The 12,090-nt window shown below is 40.6% G+C and overlaps 1 protein-coding gene across 1 annotated transcript; it reads right to left on the reverse strand.

The window, feature by feature from the left end:
- Positions 1-2,546: 2,546 nt before the first annotated feature.
- LOC120746464 (pinopsin-like) lies at positions 2,547-10,626 on the reverse strand. The gene is made up of 4 exons (XM_040051876.1): positions 9,745-10,626; positions 5,692-6,017; positions 5,054-5,287; positions 2,547-3,195 (listed from the first exon to the last, which is right to left on the reverse strand). Exons 1-4 carry the CDS (start codon positions 10,118-10,120, stop codon positions 2,944-2,946), a joined length of 1,188 nt encoding a protein of 395 aa, XP_039907810.1. The 5' UTR covers positions 10,121-10,626; the 3' UTR covers positions 2,547-2,943.
- Positions 10,627-12,090: the final 1,464 nt, after the last annotated feature.

The following is a 12,090-nucleotide window of genomic DNA, read 5'->3' on the forward strand; positions in this document are numbered from 1 at the left end:
AAATCTTTCATTTTCTAGCTTTGAAGCTTCATTGACTTTCTCAATCAGTTCTTCATCTGTTATGGTTATGTCGTTTAGGGGGGGCAGAAGCTGATACTTGATAGAGTCACTGAGCAGCCCAGTTTCAATGGAGCGGAGGAATTTGCGCTGGATGGTGGCTCTGCTGTACAGTTCATCTGTCTCCTCATTTGCCGCTTTCCATAACAACTTCTCTTTAAGTTCAATGGCACGAAATACAAAGTTTAAAGCAGTTTCTTTGGGCTCTTGGGAGATATTGAGGAGCTGATGGTAAAGCTCAGTGGGGCTGTCTACCCTATAGTGTCCCTTTAATATGGTGAGCAGTTTGCTAAGTGTTAACCCACGTTTAATCTCCAACATGTCTCTTAGGGGCGTTCCTGGACTAATGGCCCTAATTACCGCTTCCACAATTTCAGTCTCCGAGTGTCCTTTTTCACTCCCATTCTCAATCTGGCGAATCAAGCTGAGATAGGATAGCTTGTCCTTCTGCCCATGCTCTCCAATCTGCCCACAGATTTTAAACTCCCTCTTCAGTGTTACCTCTTGAAGAGTTCGCATTGCCTCTGGTCGGGCTCTGGGTGAGTAATCTGCAATATGTACTGGAGTAGCACATGCGGTGTTCTCAAGATCTTTCTTTTGCATAGACTCTATGCCTTGGGGTTCCCTTTCTGACTGACTCTCCCCTTTGCTTAGTCTCTGGATGTATACAGCAATGTCTTTATAAAACTGTTTCACTTGATCCTCTTCCTCACTTTTCTCCACATCATCACACATGCCCTCTGCCAACCTGATGAGTGTCCTCTTGGTCTTGCTGTGAGACTCTGCGCTGTCCAGGCCGGAACATTTCAGTCGCCTGCAGACATCCACAAGATGCTCTCTCTCCAACTGCCACAAGGCTGCACTCACTTCGTCACGCAGAGGTTGCAGAGATTCCATTTCTTTTGGTTGAAGGTTCGTCTCTTGGGAAAGAAGGTGGCTGGTGATGGTGTTGACTCACTAGCGCCACCTCCTGGCTGGCTCGCCAAAATATGTTACACTGTTGAAATGATGGGCCAACTCATCTCCCGTGCAACATATTTATTTTTACAGAAAACTGTAAAAACAGAAAAATAAGACAATCAGTTCTCTTTGGCGCACAGGCCGTACGCTGCCTCTTCACCACTGACACTACTTCTTCTAGTGTAGCTGACATTACTTTATACAAGTAACTTATACAGTTTCACATTCACATGCACCACCTTTGTAAACTGGTTAAATCACACAAATACATTTTACTATACACATAAATAACACAGTGAACTCTCATTAGTTTTATCTTGTTTTTACTACTGTTTTAATCTATTTATGGACCTGTCTTCTTAACTGTATTTAATAAACTAGATCTCTTTCAAATAAATGTTTTTCTTAACATATTTCTATAGCATTCACTCTTCATGAACTAAACATAAAGCAATTCACACTTTCTGTTATTGTGCAAAATATATATCTTGTGGCTTTAACCCAAAAATACACCTGCACCGAGCTCACAGAGTTTCGGTACAGTCTAACACTTGGATCGGCACAGGCTAACAACTGGACCAACTTGGAAATTAGCTCTTTAGCTTAACATTCGCCACAAACAAGACATTTATCATTAATCGCCACTGCTGTCTGTCACTTTTATAACATCTGTTTATATTATCAACCACCCAGCTTACCTGTAAAAACAGAAAAATAAGACAATCAGTTCTCTTTGGCGCGCAGGCCGTACGCTGCCTCTTCACCACTGACACTACTTCTTCTAGTGTAGCGTCAGCTACCGATGCGTACAGGACCGAGCGCCATCTGCTGGCGGAACTTATACAACAGTAAAACTTACATTGCAGTGTCCTTACTAAAAGAAAATGTCTCTGAGCATCAAATAAAATGGGGGGCTACTATTTTCATGTCTCTGTCTTTAACATAGTGCCACACTTTTATGACCCTTTTGGTCAGCAGGAGGTCATACACACACATTCTTACACACACACACACACATCTACATACAGTGCCAAGGGGGGTTACGAGGGGAGGTGCGTGTAAACTATTGTGTATTGTGTGAACTGTTTTCCCAATAAAAGGCAGCAAGCGGAGGCCGTCGGGGTCATTTTGTGGTAAATGACCCCGACGTCGTGGTAGACACCGACGAGGCCTCCCTTGCAAGTAAATCGATCGATCGATTGCTGACTGTCTTGTTTTCTTCATGATGAATATGTCTCTAAACCAGCGGGGCTTGTGGAAACACAGACCCAACAACTTGTTTTAGTTGCACTTGCAGCAGCAAAAAAGAGACTTGGGCATTAAGACCAAGCATAAGTTTGTAAAATCAGGCCTGTACAGTGGCCTTAACTTCCATTTCTTTGCAATAGCTCGTATCTTGTATTAGTGGCCTTCTTTATGGACAGTGAAATTGTGTAGTTTTCCAAAAATTAAATAAATCAAAGGACATGCATGCATCAGAACTACTAATCATCGCTCATATTGAGCCTGCTAAAATTAAAGTCAGAGAGTCAAAGCAGAGCACAGCACTTTATTCCCAACACACCAACAGGACACAGACCATAGAAAAATACCCACAAATTAGTCATTAAAGTCTGAGGGCTGCAAACAAACAAGCAAAATCTGATTTCTACCGAGCCTCTGATTTCAACGGTTGAATCCGAAAACAGGATTTAACTCTTCTGTTAGATTAGTTTAGCTCACATTATTAAATCAATAATTACAGCAGCTGAATACGGTTGGCATATAGGGTATGACCTCATCGTTTGCCAAAAAAATGAAACACATACAAACTGAGAAGTGATGAGTATGGGTGTGAGTATGAGCTGAGATGTTGGTGGTTGAAGGGTTCAAACAACAGACATTTGCTGGCCCCACTTTTCAGTGAACAGTCAGTGCTTAGGGCTGTCAGGAGGAGGAGATTTCAGGCAGTGGCAGGGGTGGCAGCGGCAGCTCTACGGGGTTGGTTTTGTCAGATTCTGCAGCGCTGAGTCCTTCCACGTCCTGCACAATGGGTTTGGTACCAGATGGCCCGGCGGGGCTGCCATCCAACACGCGCCGGTTCAGCTGGACCATGGTGGTCTTGGAGGGCATGGAGGACTGTACATCCTCCGTCAGTGGGTGTTTACAGTGGAACAGGATCAGGAAGCAGCGGTAGAACTGACAAAGAGATTTGTTTTTGTTTTTGTTAATGGTTTTAATATAATATATGTCAATGCCAGTGTTGGCAGCTATTCTGTCTTAAGCTCCATCCTCACTTACCCAATAACCTCATCTGAAGTTTGTTGATTAGCCAAATGATATGCCATGAAAGTATATTTTTACAATGTAAATGGGGAGTTTGTGAGCTCTCCAGTCCAAACTCGCTCTGTATGATAATACCTGCTTCATTAACAGACAGATGTTGATGTTATCTCCAGGCAGATAGTCTCTTACCGAGCAAACATGCTATTCACAAAATAAACCAAATGTTTCTTTGCTTATCAGTGTAATTAAATTTAATTTGTTTTCTAAAAGAACTTGTAGCACCATCACCAGCCTCAACCGCTGAGACATGGCTGAATGCATTCAGAGATGCTCTTCTGCATACCTTAGTAGTAACAAGCGGTAATTTGAGCTCCTGTTTCCTTTCTAATTGCTCTAAGCAGTCTGGACATTCTCCTCTGAACTCTGGCATCAACAAGGGATTTTCTCCCAGAGAACTGCCACTCACTGGATTTTTAAAATCTTTTTTAAAGACTACTCTCTGTAAACTCTAGAGATGATTATGTGGGAAAGTCGCAGCAGTATCTGGATCTGGCTCCCACAACGTCTTTCTCCTTCATTCTAATGCTCAGTTTAAATTTCAGCAGGCCGTCTTCACCATGTCTACATGCCTTAATGCACTGAGTTGCTGTCATGTGACTCGCTGATACTTATGTTAACAAAGAGTTGAACAGATGTTCTTAATTAAAAAACAAGCAAAAAAAGCAACATCGTTTTTTTTTTTATTTCAATTGTCTTACTTTTTGATCTTCCATTAAAACTTTAATGTGTAACTGTATATCTTTGTACATGTAGACTCAATTAAAATATTTAAAATATTTACAACCAATATAATTTCTATTTTTTCAGTTTTTTAGATATGTTAAGAATTTATTTTCTGTTTTTCCTTCTTATTCCTTTAGAGCAGGGATGTCAAACTCCAGTCCTCGAGGAAATTTTTCCAGGTGTCCCACCTGCAACACACCTGAATACAAATAGTAGGTCATTAGCAAGATTCTATAGAACTTGACTGCATGCTGAGGTGGCAATTCAGCCATTTGATTCAGTAGAGTTGAGTAGAGTAGAGTTAGGGGTTGCCACTTCAGCATGCAGCTAAGTTCTATAGTCTGGCTAAAGACCTACTAATTTTATTCAGGTGTGTTGCAGCAGAGACACATGTAAAAGTTTCAGGACACCGGCCCTCCAGGACTGGAGTTTGACACCCCTGCTTTAGAGAGCTAGGTTGTTCAAAGTATGGCATATTTATTTGCTATTTAAAGTTCATTTTTTAAATACAGTTTTCAATAAATATACGATTTTGAAAAAAAAAGAAAACATTGTGATGTACTTTGTTAATGACATCATGTGTGTTTCTGTCTGTGTGTAGGCATCATACTGATGTAGTTTGTACTGAGATTAAATTAAAAAACAATCCTGCCACACTTCTCTGTCTCACTTAAATTAAATATTCAAAAAGAAAAAAAACATGAACATAAAAATGTTCATTTACTCATTATATTTATATATATGTTTAGTTTTTCCTACGTATTTTTTTAATATGTATATAATGAAAGTTGGAAAAAAAAGTCACAAAATCTACATTAAAAATTAGAAAATATTATTTATTCATTTTACTTTTTTGGTGCATTTTTTTTAAATTTATTAGCATTTTTATTTTCTTCCTCATCAGTGTGTCAGTGCTCCTACCTACGGTACTGACAAATCGTATTTTAAGCCCTGTTGCTACCTGATAACAGCTCAGTCCAGCACTCACCTGTTTGTTCATGAGGATGTAGATCACAGGGTTGATGACGGTGCTGGTCTTGGCAAGGATTGAAGGGATGACGCTGGCAACGGGGCTGATGAGGCCTGGCCGGCCAAAGGTGGCCATCATGGCAACAATGCCGTATGGCATCCAGCAGATCAGGTAACACACCACCGTGGTGATGACCATGAACAGAATATGAAACTCTCGCCGACGAGCTGCTGTCCGCCTGATACGACCCACCTGACAGACAAGACGAAGGGACTTTATCATTAAAACATTTTCAAAATTGTCCCATCAAAATCTCATGATAGGAAAATAGAACATAAATAAGTATACAGAAATAATAAAAGATAAAGACAGAAAAACCCCTGTCAGAAGCAACAAAGCACAAATATTGTAATATTTAGGTAGTAAAAATATCTTTAAAAGTGTAAATACCTAAAATAGCAAATTATAAATTAATAAACTGAATAATGTAAATAAATATGCAAATTTAATTAAAGGAAAAAAATATATGTAACATATATAAAATATATAATATATACACATGTCTACTAAAAACTCTTTTAGTTGACGTTATTTTATTGAAAATATAAATTATAAATTAAGTTGCCAGATGTTCAGCATCTGTGAACGTGAACCACCTGTTTGACGGCATAGAGCAGGCGGCTGTAGCAATACACCATGATCAGGACGGGGAGCCCAAGGCAGAACACAAACAGACAGATAATGTATGAATGTGAGCGAGGTGACTCCTCAGTCCACGACACCGAGCAGCTCGTCCCCGCCCCCTCCAGGCCATAACTACTCCAGCCCAATAAGGGGGGCACTGTCCATATCACCGAATACAGCCACGACCCCCCCACTGCCAGCAGGGGTTTTCTGTAGTCCGCCGACCGCTTGTTGTACACCATCAGAGTACTGTAGCGGTCGTAGGACAGGATGGACAAAGAGATCAGGGAGACGATGCCTAAGAACAAAGACAGGAAGTGATCAGGTTAACTTAAAAAAAAGGACTCATCTACAGTTTGGAAATAAAGAAAATACATCCGTTAACATGCAGAAAAATGAATGGACTCCAGCTCAAGTTTAATCCAGCAGCCATGAGCAGATTAAAAAACAGAATAACTACAGGGCTACAGTAACCTTAGTAAAAACAAAGAATAAGAATGATAATTCCACAGAGAGCAGCATTTCAAAAACATATACTGCTTAAAAACTGTGATCTTCAGCAGTAAGCAGATTGGTACGTTGCCTTGGAACTGGAAATGACCGACTCTTGACAGAAATTTAAAGGCAACATAAATAAAGGAATTACCCTGGAAGTCCACTTACCTGCCGCTCAGTCTAGAGGGGCAGGTAAGTGCAAATCATGATAGTGTGGAGGGGTCACCACTACTTCAGCTTTCACATCTTCAGTACTGACTCCATTTGAGCTCTGTGCAGTAACTAAATCATGTTTAGCATCAAAAATTGTAATTTGAATAGATTTGCCTTAATTCTGCTGAGACTGTTTACAGTGAACAATGGTCAATATTTAAAAAAAAACAGTCATAAAATTTGATATTTATTTTTCTTTCTTTCTTTGTAGTAAAAATCTGTAATGTGAGACATAATATTTGGCATCTTCCTGTTTGGTGCCTGTTCCTACCCCAGGTCAGCCTGTTATTTTTTACCTCCTTTACCTGAGCTGGTAAAATTAGTTGTCTCAGTGAAAGTAGGCTCCTGCTCTCTTAGCATTATACCAGCATACTTGTTCAAAAAATGTCTTTCAGCCTAACAGCCACTGTGGTCACTAAAATCAACACGTCACTGGTCTTTGGTCAAGTTCCTGTTTATTTTAAGAATGTTCTTATCCACCCACTTAAAAAATAAGCTTACCCTTCTTTTCTTAGCAGCTACATACTCTTCTCTAAATTACTGTTTACTGCTAAGATTTTGGAAAAGGTTCAGGCTGAGCAGCTTACAGCTGTTCTGGACAAATACAGCATTCTGGATAGTTTTCAATCCAGCTGTTGAAGAGCTCATTCCACTGCAACATGTTTTCGTAGAGCGTGCTGCGATGCATGAGAATGTTCTGGTCTGTTGATTTTGGACGTGACCTCTGCCTGTTATACTGTTGACATCACATTATGCACGAAAGCCTAAGAAGCTGGGTGGGTGGATCAGGATCTGTTTTGAAATGGTTTTCTTCATATCTGTCTGAATGAAGCTTTTCTGTGGCTGCTTGTAGGTTAGGGTCCTCTCCATCCACGTTTTATGTCCTTACTTGACTTTATGCACCTGATCTGCTGTTTGGTAGACAACCTGTCACTTTTTTTTTACTGTAACCCTCAGCATCATTTGAAACTATATTGATCTACTGGAAGTATAAATTGAGCCTCCAGCTGCTATATTGTCCAGGCTCTTTAGAGGGGATGTCACCATGGCGACCGGTAAATTGGAGCTTTATCAAAAGAAAAGTTGGAAATAATCATAATCTTTTTCTCACTATACCCAAGAAGTCTTTAATACCTCAACAGTTTATCAGTAATTAATAATTTATTTAAAAGAAAAAGTGGCTTGCTGTTGTGATTTGGTGCCATATACAAAAAATGAATTGGATTGAGTTGCAAAACTGACCCCCCCCTCCCTCCCGCATTGCACTGATAACAACTTTCAGGACTGTCATTGCACTCTGCACAATCATTCCCTCAGGTGTGTATTTATTATTGTTGTTATTGTCTGTTTACTGTTTTTAACTATTTCTTTTTTTTCTGATGGGTGTGGTTTAGATGCCAATCTAAATTTGTTGTACTTGTTAACAACAACCAAGGTTACTAATAGGGGTGGGTTTTGATAATCGATTTATCGATTAAAATCGATTCTGGCTTGGATAACATGATATCGATTCATTAAAATCCTGAATCGATTTTTTTAAAATGCCTGAAATGCCAGAATCTCAGGTTAAACCTCACAAAATTTCAAGAACCACCAAACAGCTAAAACAGTAAATGAGAGCAGGTACACAGATTCTGCACAAAGATGTAAACACAAAGCTCGGACCCGCCGACGGATCAGAATCAGTGAGATGTCGCCTTTCTCACCCGACAGCACGGACACGGTCGGGGCTGAAAGCCGACATCTTGCTGATTCCGATGTTTCGGCGGGTCCGCGCTTTGTGTTTACGCCCTTTTTACACTGATTCTAAAGCTGTTAGTTTTATCTCTCTCCAAACATTATTGACCGAACCAGCAGCAAAAGAAGATCCAAACTACACTTCACAAAATCATTGTCATGAATTCCCTCTGACTTTTGCTGTTTTGCTTGCACCATGATAAAATCACACTTCATTCACAGCTCTCTCTCACTCTCTCTCGCTTTCTCTGTATATTTCAAGAACAGTTTCCCGTCTAAAAATCAGTTTTCTGCATTATTCGCTTGCTTGTTACGCACAAGTCTACTGTTGTTTACAGCGCTGTTGGCTGCTATTTTTTTTCCCTTTTACTTACTTCTGAAAAGAAAGACTCATTTCTGCTGTTCAATAGGCTTCTGAACAAATGTAAACTTTTTAAAATTATACAAAATGCAAAACACTTAGCTGTGTCTGTAATAAAACCGCTGTAACTTCAGAGGTAATGTTCATATGTTGATTAATGGTTTTCTTTCGTTTTTGATGTACTGCAGAATATTTTTATAAAATCCCAGGCCAGGAAAACCACCTTCATGTTTTTCTGTGTTTTATCTTTAGCTACTTTGACACAAAGGCATCTACTGTGATGCTCACACTTTTGATAAAGTGTTGCGAGTGTCAATTTCCTTTTTATAGATACAAAAATATGTAAATGTACTGATCTGAATTATAATATTTCTGACTGTCTGAGGCAAAATTTCTCAGATTTAAATCGAATCGAATCGAATCGAATCGAATCGGAATCGAATCGGAATCGAATCGATTCTAGAAATCAGTAATGATACCCAGCCCTAGTTACTAACCAGCCAGACTCGCCTTAATCCATGTCTGTGAAACTGAGCCTACAAGTCTTGAAGCTGCAGCTCCATGTAGCTCAAATTGAGCCCAGGTGAGAACAGAGCAGGTAACAGTCCACTTCCTGTGGTCTGATTATTTTCTGTTGTGTGCTACATTTAATAAAACCACCCAGAGCTGATTCTGATCACATTACCAGAGCTCATGTGTGGGTCCCCTGAGGTCCCGTGTTCGGGCAGAGGTTTGTTATCTGCAGCAGGCAGCTGCACTTTATCTGCATCTCCACCCACTTCACGAAACATGGCCCACATGACCCCTGAGAACTCAACAGGTGGGAGAAGAAAACATCAGGATCAAACCTGTGCACTGCTCAAATGTAAAGTGAATAAAGTGCAGCTGGATCCACAGAAAATATGGAATAAATAAAGCTGTAAAGTAAGTAAACACTGAATAAAATCGGCAGCATGAAAAAATAGAGGACCGCTTCTTAAACCTCTGAAAGCTGCACGGAGTCTGGATGGAGACTTTTCAAAATAAAGCGCAGAAACGTTGACATAATCTTTTCACTTTTGCTGTTTATAAATAAAGTTTAAAATTAAGTTTAACTGTTTGTTTCAACAGAAAAACTTTTTTTAAGTTGCTCTTAAATGAAGCCAGTGATTGGTCAGCTCAGACCGGTAACCTGACAGAGCCTCTCGGGCTCTGAGGCTCCAAGGGTACAGACACTTACCGAAGCACGAGTTGACGAAGCCGTACCACATGCAGCCGCGGCGGCCGTACAGCCAGCGGCGCTGCAGGCTGGAGGCAAAGCTGAGGGTGGTGCCGCACGCGCACACCAGCATGTCGCTGACGCTGATGTTGAGCAGCATCATGTTGACGGGCGTCCGCAGGCTCTTGAAGCGGCAGAACAGCACCAGCACCAGCAGGTTGTTGAGGAAGCCGAACACCATGATGGAGCCGAGGCACACCGACACCACCACGTGACCTCCACGCGACAGCCGCTCCAGCGGCGCGTCTCTCCATTCCTCGTCCCCTTCCTGACCCGGAGCGGAGGAAGGCTCGCTGAGGTTAGAGGTCAGGTTGAAGCCGCTCAGCTCCGAGAACATGTCCTTGTGCTCCTCCTGCTCTCCTCTGAGTGGATCCAAGTCAGCTCAGCTTCTCATGGTGCCTCCGCGCTGCGCTCTGCGCCATCCTCCTGCTGGAGACCCCCGCTCGGATCAGGCTGTCTGATAATCCCCGGGCAGGGAGGAGTCCGAGGACCCGCTGAGGAAGAGCAGAAATACTCCTCAGAGCTCCGAGCACAGCAAAACACACTTTAAATACAGAGGGGAGAGAGAGGAGTGACGACACAGAGAGGGAGAGTGAGGAAACTGTGTTTCACATGACAGGAGGCAGAACACCTGAGAACAGCTGCCTCAGAGCAGGCGTTGTGCCAAAAATTCATTTTTGCCCTTATTTAAACATTGTAAATGACTCGTTGGTCTATAATCTATTAAACACATGTCAAACATTTCTCTCATGAGTGATATCAGCTCATTTTGAGAGAGGACATGTCAGGGTAGAAACTGCGATCTGTTTTTGGCAGAGTGACTGTTGAATATCCTTCATTTATGAAGGATAAAAAGGAAAAAGCAACAAAAACAAAATGTAAGAAAAGTAAAAATGTCTTTATCAAGAGAGAGCTGACCAACAGGAAACACATGTGATATCACAGCTCTAACAGGATCATTTAAGTAACCAAAACGGACTGGACTGATTAAAATGTAGGTACAAAATAGGTTTGAATGACTTTAATTTTTTAGATTCACTGCACAGTTCAACTACCAGGTCAAACATGTAAGGATGTCATGACAGTGCAGTAATGAATACCAAATAAAACTTTATGCTTGGTGTATGTGCCGTGTTACAGGGTCTAAAAATATCAACCAGAACACAAAATTGACAAAAGGAAAAAAATATTAAAGCACAGAATTAAAAATAGAGTAAAATAAACTATGTGTTTATTGTGTGTTCGCAGATGTTCGCAGATATAAAGATGCAGCAGTGTTTGCCTGCAAGTATGGCAGGGCCACAGCTCAGTGAGAGTGTCAGACTGAGTCCCAGTCCCAGTGTCATACATGAAAATAAAAACAATAGTTTTACTGATGAAGATTTTATGGTCCAACTAGCGAAGACAGCAGCATTTCATAATCTGCTGCATGATTTAAATGACTTTGATGTTTGTAAGTAACCAGTTTGACATTAGTATTCTGATGTTCGGCAGGTTTGGCTTCCCAACTTCTTTCAGCTTAAATTAAAACTAAAGTTTGTTTTTTGGTGTTACGTGTCAGTTTTTATTTAGCTGTAAATCCCTCCTTTTTTGTCCTGAGAAATAAAAGTTAAGACTGTAAACAGATCTCTCCTCTCTCACTCTGGAGTTCAGCAGCGTGCTGTCTCTAAAACACTTCTCTTGTAAAATGTGTTAGTTTTCATAGAACAACAGTTAAACTTGCTGTACATTAAACACTTTTTAACTCTCACACTCTGACAGGTGCATCAGCGGCAGTTTGAGGTTCCCTTTGAGGTTCTTGTGCTCTTTGACATGCAGACTTGCAGTTAAAAAAAAATCATATGAAAACCCTTTTCAATCAACTTCTCTACTGTCAGGTATAAAAGTTGACACTTCAGTCATTTAAAAAGGAATCTTCTGGTTGGTTTTCAGGACGTCTTTCTTTTCTTCAGAATAAACAGCCATTTTGAATTTTCAAATGTCTTATGTGACTTTATAAAAATAAATAAATAATAATACTAAGGGTGTATGTGCTAGTTTTGGTATTGCAATAAACTGGAGAAACATGTGATTGATGACATTCTTCTGTCCTCTGCCATCACCCAGGATGAAAAGGAAAGCGTGTCAGGTCCCTCAGAACTCACCTGGTCTCTGAAGAAGACAAGCTGATGATGAAGGGGAAATCTCCTTCTTCAGTTTTATCCTAAAATCTTATTTTCCATGTTTTTAAAATGGTTCAGTTCAGATTTCTGAAATCAGAACTCGTCCACTTTGTGTGATGCGTTGGTAGGCGAGCCTATGTTTAAC

The sequence above is a fragment of the Simochromis diagramma genome, unplaced genomic scaffold (genome assembly GCF_900408965.1).
Source record: "Simochromis diagramma unplaced genomic scaffold, fSimDia1.1 OVJJ01000386.1, whole genome shotgun sequence".
NCBI lineage: Eukaryota > Metazoa > Chordata > Actinopteri > Cichliformes > Cichlidae > Simochromis > Simochromis diagramma.

Excerpts from the sequence above, each read along its gene's own strand:
- LOC120746464 (XM_040051876.1), bottom strand. The coding sequence starts at position 10,120 with ATGTTCTCGGAGCTGAGCGGCTTCAACCTGACCTCTAACCTCAGCGAG. Across the intron at positions 6,018-9,744 it reads CTTCGTCAACTCGTGCTTCG|GCATCGTCTCCCTGATCTCT; the intron begins GTAAGTGTCTGT and ends CTTTGTTCTTAG. Across the intron at positions 3,196-5,053 it reads ACATCCTCATGAACAAACAG|TTCTACCGCTGCTTCCTGAT; the intron begins GTGAGTGCTGGA and ends TCTCTTTGTCAG.